At 43.8% G+C, this 19,286-nt stretch overlaps 1 protein-coding gene across 5 annotated transcripts in view; it reads left to right on the top strand.

The window, feature by feature from the left end:
- Positions 1 to 19,286, top strand: part of MROH8 (maestro heat like repeat family member 8) — a 77,213-nt gene that overhangs the window by 30,977 nt on the left and 26,950 nt on the right. For 4 of the 5 annotated variants that reach the window (XM_024239109.2, XM_054542248.1, XM_054542249.1 and 1 more), the window contains 4 exons: positions 1,017 to 1,152; positions 5,267 to 5,391; positions 7,774 to 7,926; positions 11,154 to 11,314. In XM_024239109.2, coding sequence (XP_024094877.2) covers positions 1,017 to 1,152; positions 5,267 to 5,391; positions 7,774 to 7,926; positions 11,154 to 11,314 — 575 coding nt within the window. The remainder of the gene's footprint in view (positions 1 to 1,016; positions 1,153 to 5,266; positions 5,392 to 7,773; positions 7,927 to 11,153; positions 11,315 to 19,286) is intronic. The other variant, XM_054542250.2, reaches the window with a different exon arrangement.

Below are 19,286 nucleotides of genomic sequence, written 5' to 3'. Positions count from 1 at the left end.
CTCACATATTGTGGGACCTGAAAATGAAAACAGTTTAACTCATGGAGATAGAGAATGGAAGGATAGTTATCAGAGGCTGGGAAGGGTCGTGGCAGGATTGGGGAGAGGTGGGCATAGTTAATAGGTACCAAAAACATTGTTAGAATGAATAAGACCTAATATTTTATAGCACAACAGGGTGACTATTGTGCATTAGTAATTTTTTAATAATATTAAAAATTTAATACATTTTTATTTAGTAACATTAAATGTACGTTTATTGGCCAGCTGCAGTGGCTCAGGCCTGTAATTTGGGAAGCTGAGGTGGGTGGATCACTTGAGGTCAGGAGTTTGAGACCAGCCTGGCCAACACAACAAAACCCCATCTCTACTAAAAATACAAAAATCAGCTGGGTGCGGTGGCTCACACCTGTAATTCCAGCTACTCGGGAGGCTGAGGCAGGAGAATCGCTTGAACCGGGGAGGCGGAGGTTGCAGTGAGCTGAGATCGTGCCATTGCACTCCAGCCTGAGTGAAAAGGGCAAAACTCTGTTTCAAAAAAAAAAAATTTATTAAAATAACTAAAAGAATATAATTAGACTGTTTATAACACAAAGGATAAATGCTTGAGGGGGTGGATACTCCATTTTACATGATGTGATTACTATGCGTTGCATGCCTGTATCAAAACATCTGTATATCCCACAAATATATAGACCTACTATGTACTCCCAAAAATTAAAATTAAAAAATAAAAATAAAAACAGTTCTGGAATTAACATCTTTATGCACAAAGCTTTTTCATTTTTCAGATTGTTTACTTAGGTTAGAATTTCCCTATTTCTTAATAACACCATCTACTGGCTATACCGTGTCTACCTGTGTTAAATATGAACCCTGCAGAGATCTACAGGCTGATTGTGACCCTTACACTTCCCTTGAGTTGAGAGTAGAATTGGGATTACTTCTCAACAACTCAAATCGAAGGCACTAAATGCACGTGTATTCTGATGTCATTTTTCTTTTTCTTTCTCAAGCTTCCACTGCGATTCCAAAGACTTGGACACCTAGTGGCTCTGATGGCACTACTCTGTGGGGACCCACAGGAAAAGGTGGCCGAGGAGGCTGCAGAGGGCATTCACTCCCTGCTGCATATCACCCTGAGGCTGAAGTGTAAGGCACTGCTGAAGGCCGCGAGGTCCTGAGTGAAGTCTCCAGCACAACATAAGCACCAGCCCTCCTTACGCATTCAGTCCCCATGTTCTGGAAAGGCCTTTTACAGTAGTTCATAAAGAGAAAGATACATGGTCCGTAGGCAGAGATGAAGCAACACTAACTTAATAATTAGAATCCTAACACTAGATCAGACCCATCATTGTCATCCATCTGCATAGCCAGGGAGTGGCTAACATGTGGCCCTGTGGACAAACTAGAGTGATTAGTTTGGTCAGAAGTAGGAGTGAGGCTGGGCGCAGTGGCTCACTCCTATATTCATAGCATTTTGCCAAGCGAAGCCGGGAGGACTGCGTGGGCCCAGGAGTTCAAGACCAGCCTGGGCAACATGGAAAACCCCTTCTCTATAGAAGATTTTAAAAATTAGCTGGCATGGTGGAATATGCCTATAATCTCAACTACTCAGGAGGCGAAGGTGGGAGAATCGCTTGAGCCCAGGAGGTCAAGGCTGCAGGAAAATTAATGTCCTTATGTAGGGAAATTACAGGGGCCATGAGTAAGAATCAAATCTAGTTGCTGGGTTCAGGAAAAGTAATCCAGAGAATAAAGAGCAGTTTGCCACCTGAAGAGGTAAGAAGAGTGTATTAGGCAGAAGGAATGGCTAAGGAAAGGAACCTGGGTAGGCAGGAGCTTGAGGAGTTTGAAAAATAGAGAGAGGGCCAGTGTGGTCAAGGAATGAATCACTGACTTCCATGGTTAGAAGGGACTTTAGAGGATATCTAACCCAGCATTCCCCCAGTGTTTGAATCTCAGTCTACTCCATCCCTACCAAGTACAGTCATGCACCATATAATGACATTTCAGTCAACAACTGATCATGTATGGGTCACGGAAGATTAGAATGGAGCTGACATTTTTCTTTTTATTTGATTTGATTTTATTTTGAGATGGAGTCTCACTCTGTCGCCCAGGCTGGAGTGAAGTGGTGTGATGTCAGCTCACTGCAACCTCCACCTCCCAGGTTCAAGCAGTTCTCATGCCTCAGTCTCCCGAGTAGCTGGGATTACAGGCAGCCGCCACCACACCCAGCCAATTTTTGTATTTTTAGTAGAGACGGGGTTTCACCATCTCTACTAAATGTTACTTAATGTTGGCCAGGCTGGTCTCGAACTCCTGATCTCAAGTGATCTGCCCGCCTCAGCATCCCAAAATGCTAGGATTACAGGTGTGAACCACCACACCCAGCCTTATTATTATTATTTTGTGTGTGTGTGTGTGTGTTTTTTTTTTTAATTATTATACTTTAGGTTTTATGGTACATGTGCGCAATGTGCAGGTTAGTTACATGTGTATACATGTGCCATGCTGGTGCGCTGCACCCACTAACTCGTCATCTAGCATTAGGTATATCTCCCAATGCTATCCCTCCCCCCTCCCCCCACCCCACAAGGAAGTCTCGACTTGGCACGGTGGCTCACACCTGTAATCCCAGCACTTTGGGAGGCCGAGGCGGGTGGATCACGAGGTCAAGAGATCGAGACCATCCTGGCCAACCTGGTGAAACCCCGTCTCTACTAAAAATACAAAAATTAGCTGAGCGTGGCGACAAGCCTGTAGTCCCAGCTACTTGGGAGGCTGAGGCAGGAGAATCGCTTGAACCTGGGAGGTGGAGGTTGCAGTGAGCCGAGATCACACCACTGTACTCCAGCCTGGTGACAGAACAAGACTCCATCTCAAAAAGAAAAAAAAAAAGAAAGAAAAAAGAATAAAAAGAAACAAAGTCTCACTATGTTGCCCAGGCTGGTCTCCAACTCCTGAGCTCAAGCAGTCCTCCTACCTCAGCCTCCTAAAGTGCAGGGACTACAGGTGTCCACCACCGTACCCAGCTGAGCTGAAAGTTTTCTATCATCTAGTGACATTGTAGCCATCATAACATTACAGTACAATGCATTACTCAAGTTTGTGGTGATACTGGTGTAAACAAACCTACTGCACTGCCAGTCATATAAAAGTATAGCACCTACAATTAGGTACAGTATATATCCTTGGTAATGATAATAACTATGTTACTGGTTCATTTATTTACTATACAGTTTATCATTATTTTAGCATGACTCCTTCTACTTATTAAAAAAACAGTTAGCTGTGAAACATCCCCAGGCAGGCCCTTCAGAGGTATTCCTGAAGAAGGCATTGTTATCATAGGAGATGACAGTTCCATGCGTGTTATTGCCCTGAATACCTTCCAGTGGGGCAGGATGTGGAGATGGAAGACAGTGGTATTGATTATCCTGATCTTGTGTAGGCCTAGGCTAGCATGTGTTTTTGTCTTAGTTTTTAACAAAAACACTTTAGAATGTAAAAAAAAAAAAAAAAAAATTAGGCCAGGCGCAGTGGCTCATGCCTATAATCCCAGCACTTTGGGAGGCCGAGGAGGGTCCATCACCTGAGGTCAGGAATTCAAGACCAGCCTGGCCAACAGGGCAAAACCCCATCTCTACTAAAAATACAAAAATTAGCCTGGCGTGGTGGTGCGGGCTTATAGTCCCAGCTACTCAGGAGGCTGAGGCAGGAGAATCGCTTAACCGTGGGAGGTGGAGGTTGCAGTGAGCCGAGATCGCACCACTGCACTCCAGCCTGGGTGACAGAGTGAGAGACTCTGTCTTAAAAAAAAAAAGTATAGTCTGTGTGATGTTCATGCAGTGACGCAATAGCCTAACAGTGCATTTCTCAAAACGTATCCCTGTTGTTAAGCTACACACAACCGTAGTTCCTCTGCCTCGGTCTGCGCTTCACATGGATGAGGAAGCTCCATGCTTCCCAAAGCAACTGTCCTGTCGTTGGGCACCTCTGAGTATGAGCAATCTCTACCAGGTATACAGCCAAAGAAATACAGTTGATTATTGATTCAGCAAATAGTTATGAAGCATTTATTGTTCTAGTGATGCATCAGTAAACAAGACAAACAAGATACCTTCCCCCAGGGAACTTATTTTCTGGTTGGAGAGAAAGTATCCTCAGCCAAGGGCTCAAAGATAAATTTTCCATCTACGAATTTCCAGCAAATATTAGGTCACAATAAAACATGAGAAAAACAAGACACCACAAGGAGCATTGGCATACTTGACACATGATGAAGAGTTCTGATATCAGAATTATCATACACAGTATAAAGTTGGGCAATTTTTTCTGGGAACCTAAGCTTCGTAGGGAGACCCCTCACAATTCCTCACCAGTGGGGAAATAAGGTAGCATGCTTTGGTTGTACTCACAAATCACTCAAATGCTCTGGTCTTACAAAAAGCTCTTTGCTTTTGCTTTTTTTTTTTCTTCTTCTTTTTAAAGACAGGGTTGGCTGGGCATGGTGGCTCATGCCTGTAATCCCAGCACTTGGGGAGGCTGAGGTGGGTGGATCACCTGAGGTCAGGAGTTCGAGACCAGTCTGAACCAAAATGGAGAAATCCCGTCTCTACTAAAAATACAAAATTAGCTGGGTGTGGTGGCGCATGCCTGTAATCCCAGCTACTCAGGAGGCTGAGGCAGGAGAATCACCTCCAGGAGGCAGAGGTTGCAGTGAGCTGAGATCGCACCATTGCACTCCAGCCTGGGCGATAAGAGTGAAACTCTGCCTCAAAAAAAAAAAAAAAAAGACAGGGTCTTAACTCTGTTACCCAGGCTGGAGTGTAGTGGTGTGATCTCATTTCACTGCAAGCTCCACCTCTTGGGTTCAAGTGAACCTCCCACCTCAGCCTCCCATGTAGTTGGGACTACAGGAGAGCGCCACCATGCTTGGCTAATTTTTTTATTTTTTGGTAGAGTCAAGGTTTCACCATGTTGGCCAGGGTTGTCTCGAACTCTTGACTTAAAGTGATCCATCTGCCTCGACCTCCTCTTTGTTTTCTGTTTTGGCTCTTTTTATGTATTGTTCTAGAAGAAAAGAGAAATAAATCAGCCTTCAGATGAACACACACTCCCTCCCCCAGGCATTTTTGTTCAAGTGAAAAAGAAGAGTGAGCTCTTGGGATCCACTTTAAACTGAATATCAACCAGACCTGTAAAATCAAGAAAAAAAAAAGAAGCCAGAAAGTATTAATATTTTATATTTTCTTTTCAGATATCACTCATGACAAGAAAAATCAGCAAAGCTTGAAAAGAGCATTGACAAAATGTCGAGAATTCCTGGAGCTCTACAGCTCTGCCGCTAAATGCTTCTACAGCTGTCCCTTCAGAATTGCCCAGGTAATAAGAATGGCTAAAATTATAACCACAGCCAGAAGTGTTGGCAAGGGTGGGGAACAACCAGAAGTCTCCTGCATTTATTCATGGAAACGTAAAATAGTAAAAACCACTTTGGAAAAAGTTCTGGTCGTTTCTTATAAAACAAAACCATACACAATTGCCCAGGGAATGTGGTCTCTAAACGTTCCGTAGTTTGGAGACAAGGCACCATCTTCCTGGCCCATATACACCTTGCCTTCTTAGTTTGGGGGTTAAGGTCAACCTGCCGTTGAGGCCAGTATCCCTGGATTTCACTTCATACCAGCTCTGCTCCTACTATTAATAATTGCCAGTCTCTTGCAGACGTAAATGCTGGTCACAAAAAGGAGCTGCAAGAGAGTATGGTTGATCCAACAAGCCAGACATTTTTAAATTAATGTAGTTATTCATTATTCAATAAATACTTATACATCTGCCAGGTACCAGGTATGCTAGGGGATAGGGGAAAATAAAGAAAACCCACAGATCTTACTCATGTGGGGTGAAAGGTACCAAGTAATTTCATCTCTCTGCACATCAGTTTTCTCATCTGTGCGATGGAGATCTGTAAAAATTGGGACAGTTTTTATAATTTCTTTTTTACAATTTACACTGTTTACAATTCAGTCGTTGTTAAATGAGATATCGTATGGAAAATGCTTTGCTAAATGCTTGTCACATAGTAAGTGCCCAGTAGATTGTACCTATTATAATCATGTGAAGGACTTTATCTACTACCAAATGCAATGAGAAACAGAATGACACATTCTTTTAGTATGTTGTCTCCTAACAAGGCATTTTAATTATGCCTGGAAACCTGTTAGCTGTGTAACATTAGGGCCTTTTTTTTTAAGTCCTGTCCTATAAAAGTATGACTCTTTCTGAAGATCTCATAATAAAGTTTCTTTCTTTTTCTGTTCTTTTCTTTTTGTTTTGTTTTGTTTTGTTGGTGGGGGGCTGTTTCTTTGAGACAGAGTTTCGCTCTTGTTGCCCAGGCTGGAGTGCAATGGCGCAATCTTGGCTCACTGTAACCTCCGCCTCCTGGGTTCAAGCGATTCTCCTGCCTCAGCCTCTTGAGTAGCTGGGATTATAGGCATGTGCCATCACACCCGGCTAATTTTGTATCTTTAGTAGAGATGGGGTTTCTCCATGTTGGTCAGGCTGATTTTGAACTCTGACCTCAGGTGATCTGCCTGCCTTGGCCTCCCAAAGTGGTGGGATTACAGACGTGAGCCACCGTGCCAGGCTTTTTTTTTTTTTTTTTTTTTTTTTTTTTGAGACGGAGTCTTGCTCTGTCGCCCAGGCTGGAGTGCAGTGGCACGATCTCATCTCACGGCAACCTCCGCCTCCCAGATTCAAGTGATTCTCCTCCTTCAGCCTCCCAAGTAGCTGGGATTACAGGCATGCACCACCACGCCTGGCTAATTTTTGTATTTTTATTAGAGACAAGGTTTTTCCATGTTGGCCAAGTGGCTAGTCTCAAGTCATGGGCTCAAGTGTTTCTCCCGCTTTAGGGTCCCAAACAACTGGGATTACAGGCATGAGCCACTGCACCTGGTCAATAAAGCTTCTTTCTAAATGTCAGCAGCAGGCTGGATGCGGTGGCTCACCCTTGTCATTCCAGCACTTTGGGAGGCCAAGGCGGAAAGATCACTTGAGCCCAGGATTCGAGATCATCCTGGGCAACATAATGAGACCTCATCTCTACAAATAAAAAGATTAGCTGGGTGTGGTGGTGCACGCCTGTAGTCCTAGCTACTCAGGAAGCTGAAGTGGGAGGATGACTTCAGCCTGGGAGGTCCAGGCTGCAGTGAGCTGTGATTGCACCACTGCACTCCAGCCTCAGTGTCAGAGCAGCAAAAGGCCATGCACAGATGCTAGCAGTGGACATTTGGATTGCTTCTACCTTTTTACCATGGTAAACAAGACTGGGCTGGGTGCATGGCTCACACCTATAATCCCGACACTTTGGGAGGCTGAGGTGGGAGGATCGCTTGAGCCAAGAGTTCATGGCCAGCCTGGGCAACATAGTGAGACCCCTGTCTTTACAAAAAAATTTAAAAATTATCAGAGTGTGGTAGCAGGTGCCTGTAGCCTCAGCTACTCAGAAGGCTGAGGCAGGAGGATCACTTGAGCCCAAGAGGTTGAGGCTACAGTAAGCCATGATTGTGCCCTTGCCTGGGTGACAGAGTAAGATGCTATCTCCAAAAACGAAACAAAACCACAAGACTCAAATAAAACAGCCTTGTACATCTTTGTCCAATTCTCTGATTGTTAACTTAGACTCAAGTCCTTGTTCAGGGCACTTTCTATCATACCATATTTCCCTATTTCTTGGAAGTTCATTTTCCTACATCATTTCAGGTCTTTGAAGGTTTTCTCGATTCAGATGAGCTCTGCCAGTTTATAATGACTACATTTGATACCCTGAAAAACCTGAAACATCCCTGCATCCAGCGATCAGCAGGAGAATTACTGCTAACTTTGGCGAAAAATGCAGAGTCCCAATTTGAGAAGGTAAACTTTCACTGGCCGTTTCCTGGGTTCAAAAAGCCAGTAGAACCTCTTCATCCCTGCAGCTACTGAAGTCTCTGCTTGTCCTGTTCAGCTGAGGATGACTACTCATGAGTACAGGGTCAAAGCCTTAGTCTATTTAGTCACAAATATCCATTCTGTAAACATACACCAAACAACCACTGTGTATGTAACTAGGGAGGGAGATTTTTTTTTAATCTAAGATGTGGTCCATGGCCGGGCGCAGTGGCTCACGCCTGTAATCCCAGCACTTTGGCAGGCTGAGGTGGGTGGATCATGAGGTCAAGAAATCAAGACCATCCTAGCCAACATGATGAAACCCCGTTTCTACTAAAAATGCAAAAATTAGCTGGGCGTGGTGGCACGTGCCTGTAGTCCTAGCTACTCGGGAGGCTGAGGGAGGAGAATCGCTTGAACCCGGGAGGTGGAGGTTGCAGTGAGCCAAGATCGCACCACTGCACTCCAGCCTGGGCGACAGAGCGAGACCCCATCTCAAAAAAAAAAAAAAAAGATGCGGTCCATATTTTCTAGAAGAGTAGAGTTTTTTTGGGGAGATATAACTAACACATATGAGAATAACTTTAATTTAGATACTCATCCCGATGGGTTAAAGGTATCAAGATTTAAAAAGCTGTAAGTGGTCAGGCGTAGTGGCTCACGCCTGTAATCCCAACACTTTGGGAGGCCGAGGCAGGCAGATGGCTTGAGCTCAAGAGTTCGAGACCAGCCTCGGCAACATAGCAAAACCCTGTCTCTACTTAAAATACAAAAATTAGCCAGGCATGGTGGTGCACACCTGCATTGCCAGCTATTTGGATGGCTGAGGCAGGAGAATTGCGTGAACCCAGGAGGCGGAGGCTGCAGTGAGCTGAGATCGCACCACTGCCCTCCAGCTTGGGCGACAGAGTGAGACCCTGCCTCAAAATAAATAAATAAATAAAAGTAAATAAAAAGCCATAAGTGACCCTAGAAGGAGGCAGACTTAGAAATCAAAATTAAGAGAATTTATCTAAATGTATCTAAAATTAATACATCAAGAAATAACTATATAGTTATGTTATTTAGAAATAGAGAAGGACATGCTGGAGGAGACAAAAGGGATAAAAGTAGTTCTCTCTGGAGAACAGACCTGGGGAATAGGGAGGAAAGAAGCTTGAAATACCACTGGACATTTTAAATTATGTGCATATTGTACTTAGGTACAAATAAAAAATAATTTAAGAATGATGAGAACTGGCCGGGTATGGTGGCTCACACTTATAATCCCAGCACTTTGGGAGGTCGCGGCAGGCAAATTGCTTGGGCCCAGGAGTTCAAGACCAGCCTGGGCAACATAGTGAGACCCCATCTCTACAAAAAAATTTTTTTTAATTAGCCAGGCATAGTGGCACATATCTGTGTTCCCAGCTACTTGGGAAGCTAAGGCAGGAGAATTGCTTGAGCCCAGTAAGACAAGGCTGCAGGGAGCCATGATCATGCCTTTACATTCCAGCCTGGGCGACAGAGGGAGATCTTGTCTCAAAAAACAGCAACAAATAAAACAAATTAAAAAAAACAACAACAAATGAGCACCCTTTTTTTTAACCTATTAAAATAACAAAGATGCAAAAAGAATAACATGATAAGAGCATGGTGAGATGGGCATTTGTATCAGCTGGGTGCTTTTAGCAGCAAAAAAAGCCCAGCAGGTAGAAGTTTAACCAAAGGATTTATTCTCTCACATAATAACAAGTCTGGACATAGAGTATTTTCCAAGATCGATTCAGTGATTCAATGGTGTTACCAAAGACCCAGGGGTTTCTTCATCCTTCTGCCTTGTCTGTTCATGTGGTCATAAGGTAGTCAGAACAATTTTGGACTTTCTGAGCAGAGTAGACTATGTCCAAGAAGAAGAAAGATGTTGCCTTCCTTTGTATGTCTTTATTCAGGGAAGAAAATCTTTCCCCAAAACCCCAGTAAATTTACCCTTGTGTTTGTTAGCCAGAATTATTATTATTATTATTATTATTATTATTATTATTATTTATTTATTTATTTTTGGAGACAGCATTTTGCTCTGTTGCTCAGGCTTGAGTGCAGTAGTGGTGCAGTCTCGGCTCCCTGCAACCTCCGCTTCCCAGGTTGCTGTGATTCTTCCACCTCAGCCTCCCAAGTAGCTGGGATTAGAGGCACCTGCCATGACGCCCAGCTAATTTTTTGTATTTTTAGCAGAGATGGGGTTTCACCGTGTTGGCAAGGCCGGTCTTGAACTCCTGACCTCAAGTGATCCACCTGCCGCAGCCTCCCAAAGTGCTGGGATTACTGCCATGAGCCACCATGCCCAGCCTACTGGTGCTGATGATGACCATTTTATATTAAGTGGTTGAGGTGTGCCTCTCTGAGAAGTTGACATTTCCACAGAGACAGGAGCCCATGCGTCTGTGGGTGGGAAGAGTGGTCCAAGCAGAGAAATGGACCAAAGCCCAGTGGCTCCTGTTTCCCTTACCTGAGCCTGATGGACATCTCTGGGAAGAAGATAGGTAAGGACTCCACTGCCATTCTCGGAGTCACAGTGGAAAAAAGCCCAGCTTCCTTGCAACGCTTTTATTAGTTTGTCTTGTTATAAAATCAATACATCAATTATTGAGGAAAAATTAGAAAAAATATAGAAGCAAAAAAATCTAATATTCTATCCCTCAAAAACACAGTATTGACAGCTTTGATTATAGATCTTTCCAAATCCTTCATATGTGTATACACACATACAGATATATTTTAAGTAGTTTTAATCATAAACTTTAAAAAATAATAAACAGTTTGTTTAAAAGTCACCCCTAGGGGTCAGGCGCAGTGGCTCATACCTGTAATTCCAGCAGTTTGGGAGGCCAAGGCAGGAGGATCGCTTGAGCCCAGGAATTCAAGACCAGCCTGAGCAACATAGAGAGATCTTGTCTCTACAAAAAAATACAACAATGACCTGGGTGTGGTGGTGTGTGCCTGTAGTCCCAGCTACTCGGGAGGCTGAGGTGGGAGGATCACTTGAGGCCAGGGGTTCAAGGCTGCAGTGAGCTGTGTTTGCACCGCTGCATTCCAGCCTGGGCAACAGAGCAAGACCCTGTCTTTAAAAAAAAGTCACCCCCCCAGGACCTTTCAGAAATGGCCACAATATCCTCAGTAACCATCAGTGTCCTATAGGATTACAGTCTTAGTAATTTCTTTTTCCTCTTCAGGTGCCAGAAATTATGGGAGTTATCTGTGCCCAGTTATCCATAATCAGCCAGCCTAGAGTCCGCCAACAAATCATAAATACCGTGAGTTTATTTATATCGAGACCCAAGTACACAGATATAGTGCTCAGCTTCCTTCTGTGTCATCCAGTGCCATATAACAGGTAACAGAACCCCGTACAGCCTCTGGATTAAATTGGAATATGTGACACAGCTCTGGGTATTGTGAAACATGGTTGCCCTCAAAAATCTAATGATTGTCTTGTGGAGAAAACACGGTATACATAAAGCTGGTGATATAAATCAGAACATAATGCATAATCATCAGAAAAGAATCCCACAAACCCCAAATGAAAAACATTCTGTAAGATAATTGAACTGGACTCTTCAAAAAAGTTAACATCATGGAAGTAAAACTGGTGGTGAGGGAACTGTCCTAGATAAAAAGATATTCAAAAACATACCCAAATGCACTGCGTGACCTTGATTGGATCCTGGTTCAAAAACAAAAGCTATAAAAGAAAGCTTGGAGAAAATTTAAATATGGACTCTATACTAGAATATTAAATTGGTGTAATTTTCTGGCCAGGCACAGTGCCTGACGCCTGTAATCCCAGCACTTTGGGAGGCAGAAGTGGGCAGATCACTTAAGGCCAGGAGTTCAAAACCAGCCTGGCCAACATGGTGAAACCTCGTCTCTACTAAAAATACAAAATTTACCCAGGCATGGTGGCAGATACCTCTAATCCCAGCTACTTGGGAGGCTAAGGCAGGAGAATCTCTTGAACCCAGGAGGAGGAGGTTACAATGAGCCAAGATCACACCACTGCACTCCAGCCTGGGCGACAGAGTGAGACTTTGTCTCAGACAAACAAACAAAAAAAATTAGTGTAATTTTCTTAGGTGTGAAATACTGTGGTTGTGCAGAAGGATGTCCTTATTCTTAAGAGATAAGATACTAAAGTTATTTAGAGGTAAAGTGTCATAATGTCTGCAACTCACTTGAGAATGATTTTGCCTAAAAATAAGGCAATAAATATATACATTTAAAAAGTAAATACGCATACATGAAGAAGAATGGAATCAGAGAGAGGATCAAACAGGATGGGTTTTTTGTTTATTTTTGTGGGTACATAGTAGGTGTAAAGATGGTTTTTTCGATTAGTGTTTTTCACATTTGGAGGCACCCTGGAAAGTTCCACAAAGATGCCTATGGATGGGGCAGGAAGGCTTCAGAATAAAGTTCCATGCCCCCACCCCACTTTAACCAGAGCAGCGCTTCTTTTTATCTGCTTTCTCTATTGTGATTCTGGGCAACTATTTTATTTAAGAAGAGATTTCCCTGCTTTAAACTATTTGAAAATATTATTTTAAGTGAATGGCTCTCACATAATATCTTGGTGTAGTGCTTATTATGTTCTCTAAACTGAACTAAATCAAATAATGGAAGACTTTTACCCATTCAGAGAAAAAAAAGAATGCGGATTTTTTTTAAAGCTGGGTATGGTGGCACACGCCTGTAGTCCCAGCTACTCAGGAGGCTGAGGCAGGAGAATCACTCGAACCCAGGAGTTTGGGGCTATAGTATATGATGATTGGACTTGTGAATAGTCACTGCACTCCAGCCTGGAGTAACAGTCTTACTTTTTTTTTTTTTAAAGACAGTATCTCAATCATGGCTCACTGCAGCCTTGAACTCCTGGGCTCAAGTGATCTTCCCACCTCAGCTGCCTGAGTAGCTGAGACTACAGGTGTGTACCACCACACTCAAGCTTTTTAAATTTTAAAAAATTTTTTGAGCTTGCTTTTGCATATTTCTCTAACAAATTGTTCTTAAATGTTTGGTACTTGCTACAGCTTATCTGTACTCAACTCTTATATAAAAATAAATCTTTCAGAGGCCGAAGGGGGTGGATCACCCAAGGTCAGGAGTTCCAGACCAGCCTGGCCAACATGGTGAAACCCCATCTCTACTAAAAAAATACGAAAATTAGCCTGGCGTGGTGGTGCGCACCTGTAATCACAGCTACTTGGGAGGCTGAGGCAGGAGAATCTCTTGAACCCGGGAGGCAGAGGTTGCAGTGAGCCGAGATCACGCCACTGCACTCCAGCCTGGGAGACAAAGCAAGACTCTGTCTCAAAATAAATAAATCTAAGTACAAAATATTAAATATATTTAGTTTTATTTTTTGTGGGGTTTTTTAAGACAGGGTCTTTCTCTGTCACCCTGGCTGCAGTGTAGTGACACAGTCATAGTTCACTGCAGCCTGGACCTTCCAGGCTCAAGCAATCTTCCCACCTCAGCCACCGGAGCAACTGGGACTACAGGCCCACACCACCTGGCCCAGCTAAATTTTTTATTTTTTGTGGTTTCTCAGTGTTACCCAGGCTGGTCTCGAACTTCTGGGCTCAAGTGATCTACCTGCCTCAGCTTCCCAAAGTGCTAGGATGACAGACATGAGCCACCGTGTGCTGCCCTATTTAATTATTTTAAGTATGCTTTTAGCATTATTCTCTTGTTTGTATTTGTTCTACCTCTGGGAGGACTTTGAGAACTGCTGTAGATCATATGCAAACTATGGAATCTTTTAGAAATTTAACTGACTTATTCAGGAAATGTTATTATTATTATTATTATTTTTTTTTTTTTTTTGAGACAGAGTCTTGCTCTGTCACCCAGGCTGGAGTGCAGTGGCGCGAACTCGGCTCACTGCAAGCTCTGCCTCCCGGGTTCACGCCATTCTCCTGGCTTAGCCTCCCAAGTAGCTGGGACTACAGGCACCCGCCACCGCCTGGCTAATTTTTTGTATTTTTAGTAGAGATGGGGTTTCACCGTGGTCTCGATCTCCTGACCTCGTGATCCGCCCACTTCGGCCTCCCAGAGTGCTGAGATTACAGTATTTTTAGTAGAGACAGGGTTTCACCATGGTCTCGATCTCCTGACCTCGTGATCCGCCCACCTCGGCCTCCCAAAGTGCTGGGATTACAGGCATGAGCCACCGCACCCGGCCAGGAAATGTTATTCTGATTATATTTTTGTCATTTACCTGAAGTTCACTATGTCACAGGGGAGCAGTGACTGGGCCGGTGGTGCTGGGGTAAAAGAATTTACCAAGACAGTTATGGGTAGAGGAAGGCAGATTTATTAGAGAAAGTAGGAAAATAATGGTGCCAGAGAGACAACAGACAGCCTGCAAAAGAGAAGCCGACTGCCAGGAGACAAAGGCTTGCTGGAGATTTTACAGCATAGTGTTCGTGCTGCATGTTGAAGAGGGCCTTGTGCAGTATAGATAATGCCAAGTTGCAATGAGCTAATTTGCAGGTGTCTGGTGATAGTTGGGCGTAGGAAGATGGTGAGTTAATTGCACAGAAGGGCCGTGTCCTGGACCATGAAGAAAGGCGGACTTACAGCTTATCTGCTTTTTCTTTCTGCTTTCCCTTGCTCTCGCCAGCCTGGCTTCCTTTCCCTACTTAGGACTCCACACGTTAGTGGGTTTACATGTAGATTGGGGTAGTTGTTCTTAGGAGGCTGCCTAAAGCATCAACTATGTGCAAGGTGCTATTAGGCCCTATAAGTAATGGACAGGACATGCACCCCGCCCTTAAGCAGCACAGTCTGGTAGCCCCATAGATGCATAAGTATTCTAAAGCTAAGTAGGGAGTTCGTGGAAGGCCCCTACCTAGGTCGAGGCTTAATTAAATGAAGGGTCAGGAAGTGATTTCTGAAAGCAGAGCTGCCTCCAAGCTGATGAATGCTAAGAGCCAGATGCAGATCAAAGTGGCTGGAGAGGAAAGTAGATGGTAAGAAGGGCTCAGATACCAGGGATCTTTTTGCAGTAATGGAAATGTTCTAAAATTGGATCGTCGTCATGGTTGCACAACTTTGTAAATTTACTAAAAGTCAGTGAGTTGTATACTTAAGACAGTATTCACTAATTATTTTTTCATTTTCTATAGTAATAGAATCCCTGAACTTCAGTTGGTTATTTGAAATACTCATTTCCCAGACTTTTTGCATATAGGTGCGACTATTTGTCTAAATTCTGGATGCAAATTGAAGTAGTACATGCAACCTATGACAAATAATCTTAAAGGGAGAGAGTAGGCTCATCATCTTTCTTCTTCCTGCCACCTGGAAAGTGATCTGATGGCTAGAGCTGAAGCATGTTGGCCAGGATGGTCTCAATCTCCTGACCTCATGATCTGCCCGCTTTGGCCTCCCAAAGTGCTGGGATTTCAGGCATGAGCTACCATGCCTAGCCACTAAAGCTGCTTTTAAAAAGTGGTCAGAAGTTAGCGGCGATAGATTGGGACCAACTAAGAACTAGGATAGTGGACTTTATACTATGGGAGTTGGGAAGCCATCGAACAACCTTAGTTAAGGGACTTACATAATCAGATGCGGATTTTTAGTGTGACTCTGATGGAGATGGATTAGAGGCTGTTCTGCCAGACAGGAAGAAGGACAGGCAGTTAAGCAGTTGCACCTTTTCAGGCAAAAGATGATGATGCCCTGATTAGGGCAGTGGCTTCAGAGATGGAGAGGAGGAGGGAGTAAAGAAACAGGAGCCTTGGCCAGACACGGTGGCTCACGCCTGTAATCCTAGGACTTTGGGAGGCCAAGGCAGGTGGATCACCTGAGGTCAGGAGTTCAAGACCATTCTGGCTAACATGGCGAACCCCATCTCTACTAAAAATACAAAAATTAGCCGGGCTTGGTGGCATATGCCTATAATCCCAGCCACTCTGCAGGCTGAGGCAGGAGAATTGCTCGAACCTGGGAGGCAGGAGAATTGGCTTGAACAGTGAGCCAAGATTGCACCACTTCACTCCAGCCTGGGCAACAGAGTGAAACTCCATTTCAAAAAAAGAAAAAGAAAAAGAAAAAAAGAAATAGGAGCATCTGTAGCCAGACCTTGATTGAATTGGAAAAGAACGGCAGGGAGGAAGAAGGCATTCAGGCTAACTCCCCATTCCTCAGTTTTTGGCTTTGGAGGCCAAGTTAATGGTGATATCATTTACTGACACAGGAATTACACTACATTCTCACCACTGACTGTTTCTCTATGGGACATGAAATACTTTAAGAAACTCAGTTCACTAATGCAGGACCAAACAAAGAAGTCATAGAGTACATATGTGACATGTGTCCCTCATACTACCCTGGTGCGGTGCTCTGTCCCAGTCCTCCACCAGAAAAGACAAGAGGCTGTTTCCCTTTCTATTCTGTAAGGATGCTACAGCAAGATATTTGTTCTTAAAGATGTAGGCTTCTTCAGTCTCCTAGCGCAGTGTTTGTTAAAGTGTCTGAAACACAGAATCCCCTATGAAGCTTGTTTAAAAAAAAAAAATGCATCTTCTGGCGAGGTGTGGTGGCTCATACCTGTAATCCTAGCACTTTAGGAGGTTGAGATGGGTGGATGGCTTGAGCCCAATAGTTCAAGACCAGCCTGAGCAATATGGTGAAACTCTGTCTCTACAGAAAGTGCAAAATTTGCCAGTTGTGGTGGCACATGCCTATAGTTCCAAATACTCAGGAGGCTGAGGTGGGAGAATTACCTGAGCCCAGGAAATTGAGACTGCAGTGAGCTGTGATCACACCACTGCACTCCAGCCTGAGCATCAGACTAAAACCCTGTCTCAAAGAAAAAAAGCATTTTCCAAGACCCTACGTCACACCTACTATATTAGTCAGGACTCTTGGTTGGAAGTAGCAGAAACTGAGCTCACGCTACCTTAAGAAATTGTATAGGCTTATATTACAGCAAAGTCCAAGGGTCTGTCATCAGGATTGAATCCCGAGACTCAGTTTATTTCATCAGGGCTCCAGAGTTCATCTCTCAGATGGACTTGCACTAAAGGTGGCAAAGGTGGTTACCATCAGCTCAAAACAGCAGTGGAAAGGGTGTGTCATTTCCTTTTTAGCTTTTTAGTCCTGGGCAGGACTCTGATTAGCCTGGCTTGGAGTCAGCTCCCACCAAACTACACGAACCAAACAGGATTATTAAGGATCTTGAAAAGGTGGTTTCCCAAAGGGATGATGGGCAAACAAAACCCATGTCCAACTACAGAATCAGAATCACTGGAGGTGGGAAGATTTTTTCCATATTTTAAACAAACTCTCCAGATGTTTCTCACACTGAAATTCGTGAACCATTGGCTTAAAGGCTGTGCGCTTTCTAAATTCACATGCATTTTCAGCACACTTAAAATGTGCGGCAAACCAAAAGCATTTTGCAACACTTCTCTCACAATAAACAGCTTCTCAAAGTACTTCCTTTACTCCCTCAGGAACTCAAAGAAAATAACCAAGGGTAAGTAAATATGAGAATTTCTTTATGTCATCCCAGATGAATGTTTGTATTCTGCCGTCTCATCATTCTGCAGCTGTGAGTTTTTTCAGCATCCTATATTGCCTTTCTGGCCTTTTCTTTAGGAGTTCTTTAGGACCTTCTTACTTTGTTTTATTCACAAATTAGAATCACTGAGGTGAGGAGTGAAATGTTGGGATAGTCTTTAAGCCTCTCAAGTTTTAGGATGATTCTCACAGTTGAAAGACCGCACTTTTTTTCTTTCTTTTTCTTTTCTTTTTTCGTTTTTTCCCCCCCGAGACAGTCTCACCCTGCCACCCAGGCTGGAGTACAGTGGTATGATTTTGGCTCACCTCAGTCTCTGCCTTCTCGGTTCAAATGATCCTTCCACCTCAGCCTCCTGAGTAGCTGGGACTACAAGCACACACCACCACACCTGGCTAATTTTGCGTTTTTGTAGAGACAGGGTTTCGCCATGTTTCCCAGGCTGGTCTTGAACTCCTGGGCTCAAGCAGTCCTCCCATCTCAGCCTCCCAAAGTGCTGGGATTACAGGCGCTAGGATTACAAGCTACTGGGATTGCAGGTGCTGGAATTACAAAGTGTTAGGATTACAAAGTGCTGGGATTACAGGATTATAGGCCACCACATCTGGCCTGGAAGATCACACTTTAAAAACTTACTCTAGCATACCAAGATGCCTAAATAGATTCTGAAAATAAAAGAATGGATTAAAAGCACGAGTAACTCCCAATTTTCTTCCCACTGTAATGTTCTTCCACAATGTTTATGTAACTCTCAGGCCCTACATTTGAATCAATGACAGAGAAGTTATTACATATTATTTTTCTTTAGAAGGTATCTCTTCTAGGCAGGATCAAAGCTTTATTTCAAGGATTAACTTTAGCCAAAATTTGAGGACCACAGACCAGATCGAATACATGTGTCTATAATTTAGCCTTCTATGAACTTGGCATTGTGCAAGCCCCTGAGGAATTCCTAGAAGAAGAGCCAGAAAGAATCCTTTCCTTCAGAGGGAACAGATACACACATAAAGAACTGATGATAGCACATGTAAGATTGAAGCGACCTCTAAGAAGAAGAAATTTTTTAAGTGCTATGAGAACTCTTATGAAAGACATGGTGAAGAAGCAACCAAGGCTTCCTAGGAGACATGACACTGGAGCTGGACCTTGAAGGATTTTGATGGGCAGAGAAGAGTTTTGGAAAGGGCCTTCCAGTTTAAGAAAGTGACATAAGGGTCGGGTACAGTGGCTCATGCCTGTAATCCTAGCACTTTGGGAGGCCGAGGTGGGTGGATCGCTTGAGCCCAGGAGTTCAAGACCAGCCTGGGCAACATGGCGAGACCACATCTCTACAAAAACAAATTTAAAAATTAGCCAGATGTGGTGGCACATGCTTGTGGTCCCAGCTATTCGGGTGGCTGAGGCAGGAGGATTGCTTGAGCTCAGGAGTTCAAGGCTGCAGTGAGCTGTGTATGGCACCTCTGCACTCCAGCCTGGGTGACGGAGTGAGACCCTGTCTAAAAAAAAGGACAGTGACATAAGCAAAGGTATAGGGTTTTCAAAGTCTGTGTTTTATTGGGTAAAGGTGAATGGTCTGAATGGTCTGGATGGTTTGAGCACAGAGTGTGTGATGGGGAAGTGATGAGGCTGAAAAGTTAAGTCAGGACCAGGTTATGAATAGCCTTGAAGTCCATGCTGAGGCAATGGGAAGTTGATTCAATAAAACCTGGGGACTTCGGGGGTGGGGGACAAGGGGAAGGAGACCAACAGGACAAATACCTAATGTGTGTGGGCTTAAAAC

This window comes from Pongo abelii, chromosome 21 (genome assembly GCF_028885655.2).
Source record: "Pongo abelii isolate AG06213 chromosome 21, NHGRI_mPonAbe1-v2.0_pri, whole genome shotgun sequence".
In the NCBI taxonomy this organism is placed as follows: Eukaryota; Metazoa; Chordata; class Mammalia; order Primates; family Hominidae; genus Pongo; species Pongo abelii.
Note: the sequence above shows the minus strand (reverse complement) of the source record. Positions and strands in the feature narration are given on the sequence as shown.